At 39.6% G+C, this 23,267-nt stretch overlaps 1 protein-coding gene across 1 annotated transcript in view; it reads left to right on the forward strand.

The window, feature by feature from the left end:
* Positions 1-411: 411 nt before the first annotated feature.
* Positions 412-23,267, forward strand: part of ACBD6 (acyl-CoA binding domain containing 6) — a 253,061-nt gene continuing 230,205 nt past the window's right edge. Inside the window, exons 1-3 of the mRNA XM_053607457.1 lie at positions 412-1,117; positions 6,880-6,944; positions 10,807-10,903. Of these exons, the coding sequence (XP_053463432.1) occupies positions 896-1,117; positions 6,880-6,944; positions 10,807-10,903 (384 nt within the window). The 5' untranslated portion in view covers positions 412-895. The remainder of the gene's footprint in view (positions 1,118-6,879; positions 6,945-10,806; positions 10,904-23,267) is intronic.

Here is a 23,267-nt window from a genome sequence, read left to right on the forward strand (position 1 = left end):
CCGCCTGCCCAAAGCCTATTCTCAGAGCCCCGAGAGATGAAGGTTCTGCAGGCATGGAAAGCGAAACATGGAGAGGAGAGACTGGACTAAGTAATCACACAGTGGGCAATAAAAGCCCCATGTCCCAGTTTTCCATTCACTCAAGACAGAAGCAAACCCTTAAGCAGCAGGTCCCGCGCATGGCTCTTTAGGGGGGCCTAGGGCACACAACCGGGGGTGACGGGAGCAGGCGGAACTTTCATCTTCAGCTCCGCGTTCCCCGCGACTCGGCTCGTGCGGCTACACTACCAATTAGTTGGCCTCCCCAACCCCACCCCGAAGGCCTATCTCGACAACGGTCCCAGAGGAACTACTACTGTCAACAAAACGACTAACAGACACGCCCACAACCGAACAGAAGGCAGTTCCTCCAAGGCCGCCAGTGCGGCCCACCAACTTCCCGAGAGGGCAGGGCGTCAGACGTACGACGACCCACGCCTCCCTATGCGCGCCGCAGACGCGCACGCCGCCCCGCGCGCACGCCGCTCCGCCTCCGCCGCCCCTCGCCGGCCGCGCGCCGCGACCTCTCGAGCATCCTGCCTGCGCTTGCTCTGGGTCCCCGCGCCGTTGGAGGGTCCCAGGGCTAGTCCGACCGTACTGTTAGCCCAGAGAGAAGCCTGAGAAAACCAGGTCAACTGGATAGAGCAGCAACAGGTAGTAGAGCCCGCCCTGCACGCTCCAGCAGTAGAGTGAGCGGGAGGGAGAGTTACGTGAGGGAGCGCGGAGTGAGCGAGCCTGGGTCCGACTCCAGCATCCGGCTCAGGACCTAGCGGGGTTGGCCAGGGCCCCAAGCCGGCGTTACACCTTGTCTGAGGAGGATAGACCGCGTTTAAAGGGACAGACCGAGCGAGGCGACATGGCCTCACCATTCCTGCCTGCGGGGGCCACCACAGGCGACAGCGGTGGAGAGCTGAGCTCAGGGGACGACTCTGGTGATTTGGAATCCCCCCACAGCCCGGAGACCGAGGAGTCCAGGAGCCTAGCAGAGTTGTTTGAGAAGGCTGCCTCGCACCTCCAGGGCCTGATTCAGGTGGCCAGCCGGGAGCAGCTCTTGTACCTGTATGCCAGGTACAAACAGGTAATGTGGCAGGCGAGAGACACGGAACCTCGAAAACATGATAGCAAACACGTATGGTTAACGGCTAGGTGTAATGACATTTTGTGTATGTGTGTTTGGTTTGTTTTTTGATCATCTGCTTGCGATTAGCATCTTTCTGGACGTGGAAAAGACCTGTCTGATATCCTAGGAATGATACTTGTGTAGCTGGACACTCAATGACAGTTCTTCTGTGTCTTCTCCAACTTACTCGGTAACCTTACACTTCACCAGCCTCCAAACCTTTACAAAATGAGGATAAGATTTACCATTCATTGACTTTTCCCAAAGTGCCATATGGAAGTAAATATGATAATGTTAATATATTTTTAGATCCAGGAGAATAATATATTTGAAACATATTGAAACAAATAAGATACAGTACAGAAAAAATAAAGCACAGTATTATCTGTTTTTATTTATTTATTTATTTTTTTATTTTTATTTTATTTTTTTTGTAGAGACAGAGTCTCACTTTATGGCCCTCGGTAGAGTGCCATGGCATCACACAGCTCACAGCAACCTCCAACTCCTGGGCTTAAGCGATTCTCTTGCCTCAGCCTCCCGAGTAGCTGGGACTACAGGCGCCCGCCACAACGCCCGGCTATTTTTTGGTTGCAGTTCAGCCGGGGCCGGGTTTGAACCCGCCACCCTCGGTATATGGGGCCGGCACATTACCAACTGAGCCACAGGCGCCTAATTGTGATTTTTTTTAAACGCTAATTTCAGTTATGTTGTGGTTGAATATATTCCTGTCTGTTCAATACAATCATAAAAATTTTAGAGCTACTGAATACCAGATGAAATAATCCTTTTCTTTTACAGAAAAGGGAACTTGAAGCCCAAAGAGAGTAGGTGACTTGCCTAGGGTCATAAAAAAACATCATTCAGAACGGGATTGTAGCTCCTGACTCTCTCCAAACTTTACTTGGAAATAGAAAAACATATAAGTTATTCATGTAAGGCATTTGATGTATCATTCAAAGAGTCATTGGTTGGATACTAAAAGGAAGAATAATCCACAAAAACTTGTTTAGCATCTTTTATGTGCAGCACAGGTGAGCGTTATGCCTACAGAGAATAGAAAGAAGCAAAAACATCTTGACACTTGCCCTTAAGAGGTTTACATTCTGAAATACTTGAGGAGTCTGGATTTAAACGTGTGAAAAATGGCTGACAAGAATTAAATGACAGTTCAGAAAAGTCCAGATCTTTTGAATACTAGAGGAAATGGAGTTCTGGATAATAGCCTATTTCATTTCATTAAACTTTTAACCTTTTTCCTCCCTCTTGATATAATTACCAATTCCCCCTTGTATTCTTTTTAATAAAATAATTGTAGGAAGGGGAACCCCTGTATTCTTAAACTGGACATACTGAATATAGATGAACCTTCTTTTGAAGATCATGGTTATGGATATTGGCTAATGTTACCTGAGAGATTAGCTGTAGGAACAAATGATATAAATCGTAGTTTTGAATGAAAATTGCCTCCAAATTGACCTTACGATAAGCTTTCTTGCAAAAGTTCTGGATGGGCTGGGTGCAGTGGTTCACACCTGTAATACTAGCACTTTGGGAGGCTGAGGGAGGTGGATTGCCTGAGCTCAGGACTTTGAGACCAGCCTGAGTGAGGGCCAGACCCTGACTCTAAAAAAAACCAGCCTGGCATTGTGGCAGGCACCTGTAGTCCCCGCTGCTTGGGAGGCTAAGGTAAGAGGATTGCTTGAGCCCAAGAGTTGGAGGTTGCTATGAGCTGTGATGCCATGGCACTCTACCAAGGGCAACAAAGTAAGACTCTGCCTCTAAAAAGAAAGTTCTGGATGTCTGTTTTCTCTTCGGTTGTTTACACTGTATTGATAACATTAGTTTGGAACTCTTAATTTTTTAACAGATGTAATTAATACTGAGTATTGTGCTAGGACCTGTAATTTGTGCACTGATTCTCTAATTCTGATTTTCTCTAAACTCCCCAGAGAACATTTTTTTTCTTTCTAAGACATTTTATTGCTATTAATGTCGTCATTATTAAATATCTCATTTCCAAGTCATCAGTGAACTGTAGTTACCTGTCAACTGGCAACCATTCTATGTCAGGTATATTCACTTCACCCAGGTAGTCTAAAGGAGAAGTGTCTCTCATCCTTTCAAGAATTTGATGTTCTTGAGTAGTCTATATCTGAAAGTAAAATTCTACATTACTAGAGAGTAAGATTGTACTTGCTTAGATATGATAGAGGGCTACAGTTTTTATCAGTCTTTTAAATATATTTTTAACAGAGTTATGAGATAGTGTTGAAGATAACATCTTTGTTAGAATAATAAGGTTGTGGGTGGTGCCAGTAATAAGGTTGTGGTTCAGTGGGTAGAGCACTGGCCCAGTATACCAAGGGTGGCGGGTTCAAACCCAGCCCCAGCCAAACTGCAACAAAAAAATAGCAGGGCGTTCTGGTGGGCACCTGTAGTCCCAGCTACTCGGGAGGCTGAGGCAAGAGAATCGCCTAAGGCCAGGAGTTTGAGGTTGCTGTGAGCTGTGACGCCCCCACACTCTACTGAGGGTGATCAAGCGAGACTGTCTCAAAAAAAAAAAAAAAGAATAATAGGTTGAAAGTGCAATATAATTTCTGCATGTTGGGTCAGAATTTCTCATAAAATAATAACATTTTGTACTTATAATAGCACCCTGTTTTTTAAGCTGAAAGAGGTAAGATTGTTGGCAGGAAGATAATAAGCTGATATGAGCTTTATTTTCTTAGGTAGAGCTCTAAACTTACCTAGCATCCTATCTCTTTTGGTCTCAGATAAGCCTTTAGCTTCAAAATCATCTTTTAATGAAGCTTAAAAAAAATCAAACCAATTAACATTTTTTTGGTCCTTCTATGCATTAGCCTACACTCTTTCCAGCAGCAGATAACTAATTGACACCTGTGAAAACTGTAGGACAATGGCAATTGTGAATTCCTTTTGCTTCATTTTATAGGAGCCTTCAACACTAGAACAAGTGAGAATGTTGAGCATGCCCTCTGACTTTAACCTGGGGACACTGATGTATTGGCACCTGACTTTGGCATCCTTTGTTGAAATAGTTTTTTAAGGACACTGGATATATCAAGAGTGGTGTCTGGAAAGTATCCACCATTGTTAATATTATTTTTCATGTCACATGGCTGGATATAGATACCTATTTATATATAGCTATCTGGAAAGTATAGTTTTATCTATATTCTACCTGTCTGTCCATTCATCCATCCCAGAGAGAACAAAATATAGATGTTCTATTAAAGTGACTTTTGCTTCACAGCTTATAATTCATTATCTCATGGTTTGATAACTGCTGTTCATGATGTCTTAAAATCTTATAGTTTAACTTTTCAGTCTTTTTTGAATCTAGAACTATTCTTTGAATTTGGGAATTATAAAAGCTTCTGTGTCCATTAGGCTAAAGGCTTTGAACCTTTGATTTCCTCTCACGTGATGATCTGGTGCTCCTGGGCTGGTAGGGTGGCTCTGCTTCATGAAATCATCCAGAAGCCTAAGCTTTTTGTGTCTGGCTCAGTAATCTTTTAAGGCAACAGTTCTGAAACTGTGGTCCATAGATCCTTAAAGTCGAAACTATTTTTGTAATAATACTAAGATGCGTTTTTCCTGTGTTGTTATGAGGTATAAAACTGCTGATGCCTTTGTATGTAGATTTACTAAAGTGTAAACTGAGACAACCCTCCTGACCTTCTCTATCCTGATTTACAAAATGAGTTTGTAATGGCATACCTTGTGGGATTATTGTGTGATTTATGTGAGATAACATATATGATGAGTTTGATACATGGTGATTGTTCTAGAAATACACCTCCATGGTTCTGCACCCGTGGTTACGGCGCCAACCACATGCACCATACATGCACACGAACCTGTCCAGGGCCAGCTAAATAACAATGACAACTGCAAAAAAAAAAAATACAGCTCTGGCCAGGTGGTGTGGCTCATGCCTGTAATCCCAGCACTCTGGGAAGCCTAGGTGGGCAGATTGCCTGAGCTCACAAGTTGGAGACCAGCCTGAGCCAGAGCGAGACCCCATCTCTAAAAATAACTGGGCATTGTGGCAGACGCCTGTAGTCCCAGCTACTAGGGAGGCTGAGGTAAGAGGATCACTTGAGCCCAAGAGTCTGAGGTTGCTGTGAGCTATGACACCACAGTACTTTACAAACTGGGCGACAAAGGGAGACTCTGTCTCAAAACAAAACAAAACATGTCTCCTCTCTCATCCTTTCTTCCCTTCCCTCTATCCCATCATAACAGAGCTGTTCTCTGTAATTATGTTTTAATAACAGCCAGAGGGCCATGTGATTAATTGCTAAACATTGTAGTTTGAAAGCAGTCTTAGAATCTGAACTTTGAATAGGACTGGAAGGAGGTGTAGCATTTTGAAAAAGCAGAGGCAAGAAGAGAAGGGATTTTAGGTGAGTGGAATAACAAGAGCAAAACATGGAACTAAAAATCCCTAAGGCAGAGAATATATCATTCTGGTTAAAGGCATCAATTAGATTTTAGCAAAATTCAAGTGTGTAAGAGTAATAGGAAGTAGTGGGAAGGTCCTTGGGAAGTAAGATAGGTGCTGTGGATTAGTTAAGAACAGTTAGAGGCTTTGTTCTAATGGAAGCTTTAGGTAAAACTTTCTAACACATGATAGAAAAAATGAAAAGTGCCTTAAGAAATATATAGAGTAAGTGCTTTAAAAGTTCATAAGGAAAAGAGATTACTTCTGATGCTGGGAATCTGGCTGTGTAATTCTGCTGTTGTATGAATTTCATTTATGCTTATTTACAATGAAAATTATCAGTTTATAGTTTTATTACAAATGTCATTTGAGGATTAAATAGAAATATCGACCACAAACAAGAGAAGATTATTGTAGAAAAATAGAATTTATATTGTTGAGAACCTCTGAAATTTTTTACATGACTTTTGACATCTAAACGTGTATTCGTAAGCTTCATATTTGGACACTTTTAAAATAGTACTTTAGGGCAGCACCTGTGGCTCAGGGAGTAGGGCGCTGGCCCCATATACTGAGGGTGATTGGTTCAAACCTGGGTTCGGCCGAACTGCAACAAAAAAAATAGCCAGGCATTGTGGCAGGTGCCTATAGTTCCAGGTACTCTGGAGGCTGAGGCAAGATAAGCACCTAAGCCCAGGAGCTGGAGGTTGTTGTGAGTTGCGTGACGCCCTGGCACTCTACCGAGGGTGATAAAGTGAGACTCTTTGTCTCTACAAAAAAAAAAAAAAAAAAAAATAGTACTTTATCCTGAAATTTTGGAGAGATGAAATGCTACTAGAGAATCATTGTGAAAGAACAATATTATGAATTCTGGCAAACTGAACTTTTAAGCTTGTTATTTGCATGTTTGAAAATTCTTTTATATTATAATGGTAATAAAGATTACATAGTCTATATTGACAGTTTGTCTTAGGAGTGCAGCTGTTTGTCATTCATACTATTTCTGTATTACAGTATTAAATAATAATTTTATACAGTAAACCAAAGCAGCTTGTATGTAGAGTTTGATTTGTTTGGAGTTTTTTTGTTTGCTTTTGCAAAGATTGTTAAATTTTATTATTCCATATAGACATAAATATTTTCTAACTTATAGTTACAAAATATACATAATAAATTTGAAAAGAAATCATTTCCCAGACATTTCTTTGAAAATAAAGTTTTTGATTTTTTTTTTTGCCTCCTCATTTAGGTCAAAGTTGGAAATTGCAATACTCCGAAACCAAGCTTCTTTGATTTTGAAGGAAAGCAAAAATGGTAAGAAATTCTTAGAATCTTTAATGCTATTGTTGGGAATGGCTTAGGTGTTTAGGTGTTAGAAAGTAGTGAGCTGATTAACAAGTATTTTTATATTAATCCCTCTCTGCTACAGACTGTGCTAATGACAGGCAATTGGGAGAGGGATTAAAAGAATCTGCTTTTAGCTAAGTCTTCTAAAGGACTTTCTTATGTCAGGGTGTGGGTATCTAAGTAGTTCACAGCAAGCATACATACCTTGTGTATTTGTAGTAGGAGAGTAACTACCAACAGCTATTGCTTGAGATTTTCCTTTCCTACCATACAGCCCCTACTGAGTTGCCACTTCTCCCATCTGTAGAGATCTTTGGAAGATGGCCAGAAGGATGAGAAGAGGGAAGAACAGAATAAATCCCCATTTTTCAGTCCTCTGTTCCCCTGTTGTAATTTTATCTTGTTCATGGGTGCTTCTCTGTTCTTGCCCTACCCACACCACAGGAAACAGAGCTTATAATAATCTCTTGAAAGAAGGGGGAAAAAGCCCACAAACCAGATACTGAGTCTATCTTTGAATATGTAAAAAGATTATACTTGCCCTAATTTTTTTACTTATAATTCAGAGGTTCCCTCTTATCAGTTATTAGGCCTTATTTTCTCTTACTTTGTCTAAGTGAAAAAAGAGAAATTGCATATAATAGGGCATCTTAGTTATAAAAGAGAAAACTTTGGGGCATAAACCCTGGAATTAAAAGAAATACAGAGACTAGAGTTTCTTTTTTTAAAAAGATGAAATATGGTTATATAGAGGGGAATTGCTTAAAAGAGAGATTCTGACTTTACATTTGGAATAGCCCTACACAAAATTTGATCCACTGGATAAATTGCCTATCAGCTGCTAACTGTTTGTTACCCAACTGTTAGAAGATACAGAGCTTGAACCTGGATGTAAATCACTGTCACTAACCACCCTGTTTAGTTCTGCTGCTGAACTTGTCTGTAGCACATTCTCAGTGAAGTAAGCAGTGTATTGATTTATATTCTGGCATGAGTATACTTGGTTGATGATAACAAAAGTTCTCTGGCATTTTATTACTATTCTGGAGTATGCCTTATGTAACTTTTATTGCAAGTTTTTTGTTTTATTTTGTGAAATTTTATAACTTCATTATTTTTCCCTGTTTTTAGCAATTAAAATACATTTAGATTTTATAGCCATCAAGCAAGAATCGTCAATGTTTGCCTGTAATCCTAACACTCTGGGAGGCTAAGGCAGGTGGATTGCTTAAGCTCACGAGTTTGAGACCAGCCTGAGCAAAAGCAAGACCCCATCTATATTAAAAATAGAAAAACTGGGGTGGTGCCTGTGGCTCAAAGGGGTAGGGCGCTGGCCCCATGTGCCGGAGGTGGCGAGTTCAAACCCAGCCCTGGCCAAAAACTGCAAAATAAATAAATAAATAAATAATTAAAAAAAAAAAAAGAAAGAAAGGCATTAAAAAAAAAAAAAATAGTCTGCTCGGGAGGCTGAGGCAAGAGCATCGCGTAAGCCCAAGAGTTAGAGGTTGCTGTGAGCCGTGTGACGCCACGGCACTCTACTGAGGGCGGTACAGTGAGACTCTGTCTCTACAAAAAAAAATAGAAAAACTGAGGCAAGAGGATTGCTTGAGCCTAAGAGTTGGAGGTTGCTGTGAGCTATGACACCACCATACTCTACCCAGGGCAATAGCTTGAGACTCTGTTTAAAAAAAAAAAAGAATCATCAATGTATAGTAAAACATTAGATGGAAAAGTACTGGACAAATCTATTGCTAAAACGTTAGATGACAGTTTGGGAGGCTGAGGAGGGTGGATTTCTTGAGCTCACAAGTTCAAGACTAGCCTGAGCTAGAGCTAGACCCCATCTCTAAAAAAAAAAAAAAAAAAAAAAATAGCCAGGGTGGCACCTGTGGCTCAAAGGAGTAGGGTGTTGGCCCCATATACCGGAGGTGGCGGGTTTAAACTCAGCCCCAGCCAAAAACTGCAAAAAAAAAAAAAAAAAAAAAAATAGCCAGGCATTGTGGTGGGTGCCTGCAGTCCCAGCTACTTAGGAGGCTGAGGCAAGAGATTGAGCCTGAGTATGAGGTTGCTGTGAACTGTGATGCTACGGCACTTTACCAGGGGAGACAAAGTGAGACTCTATCTCAAAAGAAAAAAAAAAGATGAAACACTATTGGGGAACAAAACTATGGGTTATAGGCTGACCCCTGGTTTACTTAACTAATTAGAAAGGAAAAAACTGGCAGATAATACCTTTACCAAGTCATCAGTCTTATTGATAGTGGGACAAACCGAAAACATGAGCGTTGTAAAGGACATGTCACTTATATACTGCTCTTGCTGAAATATTTAACCTGGTTTTAATCATGATTAATCATTTTTGACAAGGACACTATGTAGGTGAGAAAACAATCAGATCCAAATTTAGGGATATTTTGTAAAACAATTGGTGTGGACTCTTAAAAAAATGTTAATACCACCGAAGACAAAGAGGACTAAGAATATATGTAACTCAGTGCTATATGTGAGTCTTGATTGGCTCCTGGTCTGGGAGAAGAAAGCCCTAAAGGACATTATTAGGTCAGTCAGGTTTCTATTTATATGATAGTATTGGTGACAAATTCCCAGTTTATATTAGCTGATATATTTAGGGGTAAAGTGTAAAGATGTATACAAGTAACTCTCAAGAAGTTGAGAGAAGGGCGGCACCTGTGGCTCAGTGAGCAGGGCGCCAGCCCAATATACCAAGAGTGGTCGATTCGAACCCGGCCCTGGCCAAACTGCTACAAAAAATAGCCAGGTGTTGTGGTGGGTGCCTGTAGTCCCAGCTACTCAGGAGGCTGAGGCAAGAGAATTGCCTAAGTCCAGGAGTTGGAGGTTGCTGTGAGTTGTGACGCCACAGCACTCTACAAAAGGCAATAAAGTAAGACTCTTAAAAAAAAAAAAAGAGGTTGAGAGAAAATAAATTTAGAAAGCATAGAGCGATGTTATCTTCATCATCAGAGCAGGAAGTTAGTGAAAAAACTGCGGGACTGAATTCTGTTTTACAGTGGATCAAGGAAATAGAGAAACCCCCGGTTGGAAGTAGAAAGAATTGGCAGGGAAATACCAAGGAGGCCTGTTGGGGTACCCTACAGACAGAAATGAAAAGAATGACCTGAACTGGGGCTCAGGACTAAAATGTTACTTCAGTATTTATATTGTAGAAAGTCACCTCCTACTTTCTGACTCATTAGTATTCTTATTTCTACCCACACCTTCCCTCACTTTTGAAGTCCCTGACCAAGGCCTCAGGATTGACCATTGGTAGTTTATAGATGAGATAACAGCAGAAAGGAAAAGTAGATTTCTTGCATTTGAAGTAAGAAGTGTGATACATTGTCGCAGGAAATACTGTTTTTTGTGTGATGATTAATTTTCATGCTACCAAAATGCAACAAGCTTAGTTATAATTCATAATGTGAGCATTACCTCTATTGGGTTGTAGACATATATTTTCAACAGGGGTGAAGATCGGGTTTTGAGGAATAATAAAATCTTAGATTACAGTGGTTTGTAGTCTTCTAAAATTCAACAGATATGCAATATATCTGTTTTACTAAAATGTCATGGAGGGCGATTAGGAAAAAAAGTAAAAATACTTCATAGGAGTGATAAGGTTTATATTGTTAGACCAGTGTAAATGCAGAAAGAGAGGGCTCCCCTATGCACTGCTTGTCTTTATTTGTACCTTTGAAATACCTTTATACCCTTAAAATGTATGTAAATTTTTTTAACAATAAAGAGAAATATGCTGTCTACATTATTTACATATTTAATAACAGGTCATTTTTGATACTCTACACTATAGGGAAGCATGGAAAGCACTTGGTGATTCAAGCCCCAGGCAAGCAATGCAGGAATATATTGCAGTCGTTAAAAATTTAGATCCAGGTTGGAATCCTCAGGTAAGACTTAATGATTATAAATAATACTTTCTAAAAACTTATCTTTCTCTCAAATCAGTGTTTAAAATGAAGTGTAGCCTTAAGTAACATGCTTAAAGTTTTACTTTTTTGAAACTGAAAAAGTTATTGTAATATTTAAGAATACTATTCCTTATAAATTAACATAATCAGTTACTGATGTTGAGAACTTCTCTGAATTATAGAGAATTTTTAAAAGTATAATAATTTTAATCATGTAAGAACTCAGTTCATGTCAGAATTTGAAAGTTTAATTTGAGGTTATCATTGTAATCCTGAGAAAAAGAACGTTCCTCTTGGATGTTTTTTATGAGCACCTTCTGTATAAGTACAGAATGTTTATTGATAAAGATAGAATAAGATATATATGTGCAATTATGTAGTCTAAAGTATACTAGAAAAGATAAAACATACCAAAACAATGTTTAATAGTATAAAACAGGTGGCACCGTAGCTCAGTGGGTAGGGCGCCAGCCACATACACCGAGGCTGGCGAGTTTGGACCCAGCCCAGGCCAGCTAAAGCAACAATGAAAACTGCAACAAAAAAATAGCTAGACTTTGTGGGCGCCAATAATCCCAGCTGCTTGGGAGGCTGAGGCAAGAGAATCGCTTAAGCCCAAGAGTTTGAGGTTTATGTGAGCTGTGACCCTACAGCACTCTACCGAGAGACTCTGTATGAAAAAAAAACACAAAATGTATTAAAACAATATTAATGCAAATGGTAGGGAATGCAGCAGCAGGAATGCAGCAGGAATATACCCCGTTTTTCTGTTATACTTACTGGAGAACATCTAGAAAGAAGTGAGTACATACAGGGTTTTTACTTTATTTAAAATATTTTTAAACACATGGTTAGCAAGTATTTCAGTAGAATAGAGGCTACATTGTACCATGTCAAAAATGCTAACTAAGGCCCAGGAATTGGAGTTTGCTGTGAGTGGTGATGTTACCGCACTCTATCCAGGGCCATGGCTTGAGGCTCTGTCTCAAAAAAAAAAAAAAAAAGGAAACTAAATTTTTTTCAATCAAAATATTTAGGCCAAACATTTTAGTGGTGAATGAATTCAACAATTTTCAATGTTTCTAAGATAACTGAATTTTTTTTTTACTATTACTTCAATTTTATTGTTTTTCTTTTTATTTTAATTGTTGGGTATTCATTGAAGGTACAATAAGCCAGGTTACACCGATTGCATTTGTTAGGTAAAGTCCCTCTTGCAATCCTGTCTTGCCCCCAAAAGGTGTGGCACACACCAAAGCCCCACCCCCCTCCCTCCTTCCCTCTCTCTGCTTTTCCTTTCCCCACCCCTCCCTCCTTCTTTCTCTCTCTGCCCTCCCCTTCCCCCACCCTGACCTTAATTGTCATTAATTGTCCTCATATCAAAATTGAGTACATAGGATTCTTGCTTCTCCATTCTTGTCATGCTTTACTGAGAATAATGTGTTCCACTTCCATCCAGGTTAATACAAAGGACGTAAAGTCTCCATTTTTTTTAATGGCTGAATAGTATTCCATGGTGTACATATACCACAGCTTGTTAATCCATTTCTGGGTTGGTGGGCATTTAGGCTGTTTCCACATTTTGGCGATTGTAAATTGAGCTGGAATAAACACCTAGTGCAGGTGTCCTTAGGATAAAAGGATTTTTTTCCTTCTGGGTAGATGCCCAGTAATGGGATTGCAGGATCGAATGGGAGATCTAGCTTGAGTGCTTGGAGGTTTCTCCATACTTCCTTCCAGAAAGGTTGTACTAGTTTGCAGTCCCACCAGCAGTGTAAAAGTGTTCCCTTCTCTCCACATCCACGCCAGCATCTGCAGTTTTGAGATTTTGTGATGTGGGCCATTCTCGCTGGGGTTAGATGGTATCTCAGGGTTGTTTTGATTTGCATTTCTCTAATATATAGAGATGATGAACATTTTTTCATGTGTTTGTTAGCCATTCGTCTGTCATTTTCAGAGAAGGTTCTACTCATGTCTCTTGCCCATTGATATATGGGATTGTTGGCTTTTTTCATGTGGATTAATTTGAGTTCTCTATAGATCCTAGTTATCAAGCTTTTGTCTGATTGAAAATATGCAAATATCCTTTCCCATTGTGTAGGTTGTCTCTTTGCTTTGGTTGTTGTCTCCTTAGCTGTACAGAAGCTAGTCAGGTTAATGAAGTGCCATCTGTTTATTTTTGTTGTTGTTGCAATTGCCATGGCAGTCTTCTTAATAAAGTCTTTGCCCAGGCCAATATCTTCCACTGTTTTTCCTATGCTTTCTTTGAGGATTTTTATTGTTTCATGCCTTAAATTTAAGTCCTTTATCCATCTTGAATCAATTTTTGTGAGTGGGGAAAGGTGTAGGTCCAGTTTCGGTCTTTTACATGTGGATATCCAGTTCTCCCAACACCATTTATTGAACAGGGACTCTTTCCCCCAAGATATGTTCTTGTTTGGTTTATCAAAGATTAGGTGGTTGTAAGATGTTAGTTTCATTTCCTGGTTTTCTATTCGATTCCAAGTATCTATGTCTCTATTTTTGTGCCAATACCATGCTGTCTTAACCACTATGGCTTTGTAGTACAGCCTAAAATCTGGTATGGTGATGCCCCCAGCTTTATTACTAAGAACTGCCTTAGCTATACGGGGTTTCTGGTTCCATACAAAGCGCAGAATCATTTTTTCCAACTCTTGAAAGTACGTTGTTGGTGTTTTAATAGGAATGGCATTGAATAGGTAGATTGCTTTGGGAAGTACAGACATTTTAACAATGTTGATTCTTCCCATTCATGAGCATGGTACATTCTTCCATTTGTTATATCCTCTGCTATTTCCTTTCTGAGGATTTCATAATTCTCTAAACAGAGTTCTTTCACCTCCTTCATTAGGTATATTCTTAGGTATTTCATTTTCTTTGAAACTATGGTGAAGGGAGATGTGTCCTTAATTAGCTTCTCATCTTCACTGTTACTGGAGTATACAAAGGTTACTGACTTGTGGACATTGATTTTATATCCTGAAACATTACTGTATTTTTTGATGACTTCCAGGAGTCTTGTGGTTGAGTCTTTGGGATTCTCTAAATATAAGATCATGTCGTCAGCAAAGAGGGAGAGTTTGACCTCCTCTGCTCCCATTTGGATTCCCTTTATTTCCTTGTCTTGCCTAATTGTATTGGCTAGAACTTCCAGCACTATGTTGAATAGTAAAGGTGATAGAGGACAACCTTGTCTGGTTCCAGTTCGAAGAGGAAAAGCTTTCAGTTTTAGTCCATTCAGTAAAATATTGGCTTTGGGTTTATCATAGATAGCTTCAATCAGTTTCAGAAATGTGCCACGTATGCCTATACTCTTCAGTGTTCTAATTAGAAAAGGATGCTGGATTTTATCGAAGGCTTTTCTGCATCTATTGAGAGGATCATATGATCTTTATTTTTGCCTCTGTTAATACGGTGGATAACGTTTACGGACTTGTGTATGTTAAACCAACCTTGCATCCCTGGGATGAAACCTACTTGATCACGATGTATGACTTTTTTGATGATAAGCTGTAATCTATTGGCTAGGATTTTGTTCAGAATTTTTGCATCTTTATACATGAGTGAAATTGGTCTGAAATTCTCCTTTTTAATTGGGTCTGTTCCTGGTTTTTGTATCAGGGTGATGTTTGCTTAATAGAACGAGTTGGGGAAGATTCCTTCCTCCTCAATTTTTTTTTTTGTAGAGACAGAGTTTCACTTTATGGCCCTTGGTAGAGTGCCATGGCATCACACAGCTCACAGCAACCTCCAACTCCTGGGCTGAAGCGATTCTCTTGCCTCAGCCTCCCAAGTAGCTGGGACTACAGGCACCCGCCACAACGCCCAGCTATTTTTTGGTTGCAGTTCAGCCGGGGCTGGGTTTGAACCCGCCACCCTCGGTATATGGGGCCAGCGCCTTACGGACTGAGCCACAGGCGCTGCCCTCTTCCTCCTCAATTTTTTGGAATAATTTCTGCAGTACAGGGATAAGCTCTTCCTTAAAGGTTTGGTAGAATTCTGGTGTGAAGCCATCTGGACCAGGGCATTTTTTGGGTGGAAGATTTTTTATTGTTTCTTTGATCTCAGTGCTTGAAATTGGTCTGTTCAGGAGCTCTATTTCTTTCTGGCTAAGTCTAGGGAGAGGGTGTGATTCCAAATACTGGTCTATTTCCTTCACATTGTCAAATTTCTGGGCATAGAGTTTCTGGTAGTATTCAGAGATGATCTCTTGTATCTCTGTGGGATCAGTTGTTATTTCCCCTTTATCGTTTCTGATTGAGGTTACTACAGATTTTACTTTTCTATTTCTAGTTAGTCTGGCCAGTGGTTTATCTATTTTATTTATTTTTTCAAAAAACCAACTCCTTGTTTCATTAATTTTCTGAATGATTCTTTTGTTTTCAATTTCATTGATCTCTGATTTGATTTTGGATATTTCTTTTCTTCTACTGGGTTTAGGCTCAGATTGTTCTTCTTTTTCCAATTCCATAAGATGGCTTGTGAATTTGTTAATGGCACTCTCTTTCTGTTTTTCGAATGTAGGCATATAAAGCGATAAATTTTCCTCTCAAAACAGGTTTTGGTAGCTTGTGTCTTCATTGTTGTTATGCTCAAGGAAGTTAATGATTTCCTGTTTTATTTCTTCCTGCACCCATCTGTCATTCAACAGAAGGTTGTTTAATTTTCATGCCTTTGTGTGGGGTTGAATGTTTTTGTTAGAGTTGAGTTTCACCTTTAGTGCCTTATGGTTTGAGAAGATGCAAGGAAAATTTCAATTCTTTTTATACTGTTGATATTTGTTTTATGTCCCAGGATATGATCAATTTTGGAGAATGTTCCATTGGGAGATGAGAAGAATGTATATTCCTTATCTTTTGGATGGAGTGTTCTATATGCATCTATCAAGCACAGTTGTTCTAGGGTCTCATTTAAATCTCTTATATCTTTGTTTAATTTCTGTTTAGAGGATCTGTCCAGCTTTGTAAGAGGAGTGTTAAAAGTCCCCTGTTATTATGGTATTATCAGATATCATATTGTTCAGACTGAGTAAGGTCTGTTTCAAGAATCTGGGAGCATTTAAATTGGGTGCATGAATATTTAGAATTGAAACGTGTTCTGGTTGTATTTTTCCGTAGGCCAATGTAAAGTGACCATCCTTGTCTTTTTTGACTTTAGTTGCTTTAAATCCACATGTATCTGAAAATAAGATTGCAACTCCTCTTTTCCTCTGAATTCCATTTGCCTGAAAAATTGTCTTCCAACCCTTGACTTGGATTTTTAATTTGTCTTTTGAAGGCAGCTGTGTTTCTTGCAGACAGCAAATGGATGGCTTGTGTTTTTTAAACCAGTCAGCCAATCTGTGTCTCTTCAGTGGGGAGTTCAAGCCATTAAAGTTTATTGAGATAATTGATAAGTGTGGTAGTGTTCTATTCATCTTATTTTATGAGAGTTCATTGCTTAGTTTTATCTTTTGCATCAGTGTGGGAGTTAGGTTCTGTCCTTTAATTTCTGAGTTCTTACTTTGCTGCTGATCCATTGTGATGATCAGTGTGTAGAACAGGTTGAAATATTTCCTGCTGGTCTTGTTGCGGTGAATTTCCTCAATGTTTGTATATCCGTAAATGATTTGCTTTCTCCATCAATTTTAAAGCTTAGCTTAGCAGGATATAAAATTCTGGGCTGGAATTCTGTTCTATTTAAGTAGATTAAAGGTAGATGACCATTGTCTTCTTGCTTGGAAAATTTTATTAGAGAAGTCTGCAGTCACTCTGATGGATTTGCCCCTGTAGGTCAACTGGTGCTTACTCCTGACAGCTTGAAGAATCTTTGTCTTTGACTTTGTCTTGTCTTAACTTTGGGCAGTTTCATCACAATGCATTTTGGAGAAGCTTGGTTAGAGTTTAGGTGATGTGGGGTCCCATATCCTTCTGAAAGGTGTGTGTCAGAATCTTTGGTGATATTTGGGAAATTTTCCTTTATAATATTCTCAGTATGGCTTCCATTTCTCTGGGGGCGTTCTTCTTCCCCTTCTGGAATTCCTATAACTTGTATGTTGGAACGCTTCATAAAGTCCCATAATTCTGACAGTGAACGTTCTGCTGTCACTCTCTCTTCTTTTCTGCCTCTTTTACTATCTGAGTTATCTCAAGTACTTTGTCATCTACCTCCGAAATTCTTTCTTCTGCATGGTCTAACCTGTTGCTGATACTTTCTATTGCATCTTTAAGTTCCCTAAATGACTGCTTCAGTTCCTTCAGCTCTGCTATTTCCTTTCTAGATTCTTCATATCGTTCATCTCTTATTTGATTCCGTTTTTGGATTTCCTTTTGATTATTTTCCACTTTTTTAGCTGTTTCCTTCATTGTTTCTATCATTTCCTTCATTGTTTTCATCATTTGTATTCTAAATTCCCTTTCTGTGATTCCTAACATTTCTTTATAGGTGGAATCCTCTGCAGTAGCTACCTCATGGTCCCTTGGACGGGTTGCTCTGGACTGGTTCTTCATGTTGCCAGGAGTTTTCTGCTGGTTCTTCTTCATGAGTGATTTCTTTTATCTGTTTCCTTGCCCTAATTTTCCTTTCATTTCCTCTTGCTCTTTAAGTTCCCATGCCTGTGGACTAGGGTTTCAATGAGTCCTTTTGGTAAAGGACTAGAAGGATGAGAAGGTTGAAGAGCAAGAAGGGATAAAGGAAAGAAAAAGAAAGAAAGGAAAGAAAATAGAGAAAGGAGAGGGGGTGGGTAAAGGGGAATATTGACAAAAAGAAGAGAGGCACAGAAAGAGGGAGACAGAGCAATATAGGTGTACAGTAGGGTACTTTGACACAACCTTAAAAAAAGAACCCCGACCTCTGGGGGTGCCCGGTTGGGTGGTTCCCTTGAGGTCAGTAGCTCTTTGCTAACCTGATCGGACACAGTACCCCACCTCCACCAAGTAGAGAGGAAAGACAAAAATGCTATAAATCAAACCAAGACAAGCAAACAGAAAATTTTATGGGATAAAATTGGGTGAAAAACCAAATAATAGGGGTAGAAACACTAGCAAAAATGAAGTTCTAATTACTGAAAAAGGCAGAAATGGGAAATTGTATTTAAACTAGAAAAGTGGAGAAAGAAAAGAAAGAAAAAAACAAAGAAAAAAAATCTGTAGGGAAAAGGTTGAAATTAAAAAACAGAACAACAACAACAACAAAAAAACAACAAAAAAAACCCAAAGCCATATATATATCTTGTTTTATATTGTCTGGGCAACAGGTGGTCTCCTGGGGTATGAGATGTTAATCACAATGCTGATACGACTGGAGGCCTCCACCGATTTCTCAAACCCCATAGGGTGGAGACCCTAAATCTCTCTTCAGCCCTCTTAAAGGGCACTTTAAACTTCTAAACTTGGCTAAGCAGAAACTTTCCCAGGAAAGTGCTTATCGCTGGGATCACTGCTAAAGTGGCTATCCACTTACCCAGTGTGCCTAAACTGGTCTCACTCTGCCCCTGAGGGTTAAGGCTGTAAGGCAGCTCAGTCCCCGCCTTTAGGCTGCTCAGTCACTAGATTACTAGCTCCCGCCTGATCCTTGCTGTGCAACCCTGAGGACAGAGCTTGCCTGGGCAGTTCTCTCACAATGGCTCCCTGCAGCCCATAGCTGAACACTATTAGCTTTGTCTGGCTCAGCAGCTCAGTCTGGGGCCCTAGACAACACCCAAAGTTTTCCACACTTCTGCCCAAGCTCTCCCCAAGGCAGTTTAACTGAGTGCCAAGTCCAAAGAACCAAAACAGTTCACAGGTAAGGCCTTTCCATTTTGCAGTCTCACTGCTGTTGTACTTACAGCTGCTGGCAGGATTAGACCTATGGAACACACGCAACTACTTGCCAGTTTTCCACTGTTTTTGTCCTCCTCTTGGGGTCCAGAAGTCTCTCGCTGACTCCCTGTGTCCTCAAAGGGATGATTATAGGCAGATCCCACCAGCCAGAGATGCCTGGAGTTGCAGGGAAGCTGTTACTCTGATAATTAAATTATTTCATGGGTACATAGTTGTTAATAATGTGAAGGAATTTTGTTCCATCTGTCATGAAATCTTAAAATCTCAAAGTTTTAGATACATTAAGAGATTATATATTATGACATATAAAGGTGTTTCTTAATTAAGAGTACAAGGGGACTCAGCACCTGTAGCTCAAGCAGCTAAGGTGTCAGCCACATGCACCAGAGCTGGTGAGTTTGAATCCAGCCTGGGCTTGCCAAACAACAATGACAACTACAACCAAAAAATAGCCAGGTGTTGTGGCAGGTGCCTGTAGTCCCAGCTACTTGGGAGGCTGAGTCAAGTCATTCTCCTCAGCCCAGGAGTTGGAGGTTGCTGTTAGCTATGATGCCATGGTACTCTACCCAGGGCGACAGCTTAAGGCTTTGTCTCAAAAAGAAAAAAAGAAAAAAAAAAAGAGTACAAGGGGAGAAATAACCAACCTAGAATGTGATATAATTGCCTAATTGCCTTTGGGAAGTAATTGAAATATTTCCTAATGTTTTTAATGTGCATGAATTTCATTTTTAGAAATCATTTATTACTTGTATAAAACACCAAGTATGTATACAAATGTATATCTTAAAGTATCAGGGTCTTAAATTCGAAATTCAGTGGTCAAAGTAGATCAGGAGCCCCCTTAGATGGACTCAGCCTGACTACATATGGCACAGTGTTTGAAAATGAGAGAAAACTTGAATTTGAATGCCTTAGGCAGAATACCTTTCAGATCCAGTTATTGTGGACTCATTCTTCCCTATTGATTTATACTTGGCTATTCCTGATGCCTGGACTCTGAAGTCATTTGAGTTTATAAATTCTAATAAATGACAGAGTTTATGATTTCTTACCTTCCACACTTTAATTACTCAGTAAAAATGTATTGACTATGACTCTTAAAAATGCTTGCAGATTCCCTGTAGTTAGTTTCTTCCTTTTGGAAATCCAAACAGGTGTTAAAGATGCTTTTTAAAAATATCTAAATATAGGCCAGATGCAGCGGCTCATGCCTATAATCCTAGCACTCTGGGAGGCCAAGGCGGGGGGATTACTTAAGCTTAGGAGTTCAAGTCCATTCTGAATAAGAGTGAGAGACCATCTCTACTAAAAATAGTAAAACTAGCCAGGTTTTGTGGCGTGCGCCTGCATTCCCAGCTACTTGGGAGGCTGAGACAAGAGGATTGCTTGAGCCTAAGAGTCTGAGGTTTCTGTGAGCTATAATGCCGCACCACTCTACCCAGGGCAACTGAGTGAGACTCTGTCTCAAAAAAAAAAAAAGAAAAAGAAAAGAATAAAAATGTCTAAATCTTATCTATTGAACATACTCTTGGATAAGTAGAATCAAAGCTATTTTCATATTCTTTAATGAATTATACATTAAGTAATAATTAACTTAAAACTTAGTGTGTTATTTAACTATTAAACAATGATTCATTAAAATTATGTTACTTAAAAAATAACAGAATCTAGTTGTAAAAAGAAATTTTATGCTTTATTTACATTTTAATTTTTAGTTTAAACACTGAACTGGTTCCCTTTGGCTCATAGCTTTTTTTTTTTTCCTTTGCTCTTAGATTGGTAAGAGACAGATCATAAGCCTCAATCTCAGAAGAGATTTGGTATTCAGTTCATTATCTGAATAAGAATAATTTTCTTTTGATATTTGTTTCTAAAAAAATAAGAGCAAGAATCATATTCTGAATGCTGAGTTCTTTGCATGTGTTGACCTTTGATAGCATCACAAAAATCTTAAGAGAAACTATTGTTAACTACATTTTAAAAATGAAGAAATTTAGGCATAGAGGTTTAGGAACTTGCCTAAAATTAGCCAGAAAACAAATGATGGCACTGGAATTTGACCTAAGTTTGTGAGTCCAAAGCCTCATTTTTTCTGGACACAAAGTCTCACTTTGTTGCTGTTGGTAGAGCGCAGTGGTGTCACAGCTCACAGCAATCTCAAACTCTTGGGCTTAAGCAATTCTTTTGCCTCAGCCTCCCAGTAGCCCAAAGCCCCATTCTAAACTACTTAGCTGTCTGTTTTAGAGCTGACATTTGAAATATATCTGTAACATAAATTTTTATATATGTATGCATATAAGATATTCAAGTAAAAGTAATTACTTTTTTTGTCAAAGCTATGTGGTACTTTGAAGTATAAAATGAATAATACTTTTAAATGCAACCCTTTGGCCATGTTTTCTTTTATATTTCATCTTAAGAGTGTGTTGTTCATTATCTAGTATAATCAAGGCAGTTCTTTTGCCTTTATTTGGTTCTAGGGAGATGAAGTAAATTTTTATTTTGATAATTTTTTTAATAAAAGGTTCAAGAATAGAACAAGAAATTTATTTTCTTTTTTTATTTTTTATTATTATTTTTTAGAACAAAAAATTTCTATATGGCCTTTATCTAGATTCACCAATTTTTAAAATTTATTATTTATTATTATTATTTTTATTAGTGTCACAGCTCACAGCAACCTCCAACCCCCGGGCTTAGGCAATTCCCGAGCAGCTGGGACTATAGGCGCCCGCCAGAATGCCTGGCTATTTTTTTGTTGCAGTTTGGCTGGGGCCGGGTTTGAGCCCGCCACCCTCGGTATATAGGCCGCCACCTTACCCACTGAGCCACAGGTGCCGCCCAGATTCACCAGTTATTATGTTTGCTTTACCATAGTCTGTCTTTTTTTACACACACACACACACACGCATGTACACACAGAGTATATAACACACGTTTGAAGAAATTTTTCTAAACTATTTGAGATAAGTTTGGCACATTATATCACTAAATACTTGAGTGTTTATTTGCTATGTACATAAACCTTCTCTTGCATAGTAGTTCCCCTACCCCTAATTCTCAGGGCGGATGTTCCAAGACCCCCCGTGGGTACCTGAAACTATGGATAGTACCAAACCCCCATTGCCATCAATTGGAAAACGTTCCGGTTCATGTCTTCTACCCACAAACTTCCATCTTAACTAATTATTTGTCATTGTGGCAATAACTTTTGAAGTGTTTTGAGGTTTGAGGTGTGATATTGTTTCTTTTTTTTTTTTTTTTTGTAGAGACAGAGTCTCACTGTACCGCCCTTGGGTAAAGTGCCCTGGCGTCACACAGCTCACAGCAACCTCTAAGTCTCGGGCTTACGCGATTCTCTTAGCCTCCCGAGCAGCTGGGACTACAGGCGCCCGCCACAATGCCCGGCTATTTTTTTTTGTTGTTGCAGTTTGGCCGGGGCTGGGTTTGAACCCGCCACCCTCGGCATATGGGCCGGCGCCGTACTCACTGAGCCACAGGCGCCGCCCGATATTGTTTCTTTATTGTTCACAATTTCATGGAGAGATGTGTTATTACTGTAAGTCTTAGTTTTAGCTTATGATTTTTTATTTTTTATTTATTTTTGAGACAGAGTCTCACTATGTCACCGTTGGTAGAGTGCTGTGGCATCATCCTTGGTAGAGTGCTGTAGTGTCACAGTTCACAGCAACTTCAAACTCTTGGGCTTAAGCAATTCTCTTGCCTCAGCCTTCTAGATAGTTGGGACTACAGGCACCCACCACAACACCCGGCTATTTTTTGTTGGAGTTGTCATTGTCATTTAGCTGGCCTTGGCTGGGTTAGAACCCAGCTCCCTTGGTGTATGTGACAGGTGCCATAACCACTGTGCTATGGGTGCTGAGCCAGTTTTTTTCTTTTTTTCTTTTTCTTAAATTAAGAACTTTCACCTTTTCAGTTAAAGGAAGAAATTATGACTTCTACTTCCAAATTGCCAGTATCACTTTTCTTGTGCTTTTGGGCCATTATTAAGTAAAATAAGGGTTACTTGAACATAGGCACTGTGATACCATGGCAGTAGATCTGATCACCATAAGGGCAGCTAAGTGACTAATACTGGGTAATGTATTCAGCGTGAATATGCTGGCAGGATAAAGTAGGGTGGCGTGAGATTTCATCATGTTATCCACGGTGATACACAATTTAAAACTCTAACCACACCATAATTATCAATATCATAGATTTTAGCATTTAGTATTATTTTCAAATCTACAGGCCATATTCAAATTTGTCATTTATTTATTTATTTGTTATTTATTTTTGAGAGTGTCTCACTATGTCGCCCTTGGTAGAGTGCTGTGGTGTCACAGCTCACAGCAACCTCAGACTCTTGGGCTTAAGCAATTCTCTTGCCTCAGCCTCCCAAGTGGCTGAGACTACAGGCATCTGTCACAATGCCTGGCTATTTTTTTGTTGTAGTTGTCGTCATTTAGCAGGCCCGGGTTCGATTTGAACCCACCAGCCCCGGTGTATGTGGCTGGTGC

This window comes from Nycticebus coucang, chromosome 10 (assembly GCF_027406575.1).
Source record: "Nycticebus coucang isolate mNycCou1 chromosome 10, mNycCou1.pri, whole genome shotgun sequence".
NCBI lineage: Eukaryota > Metazoa > Chordata > Mammalia > Primates > Lorisidae > Nycticebus > Nycticebus coucang.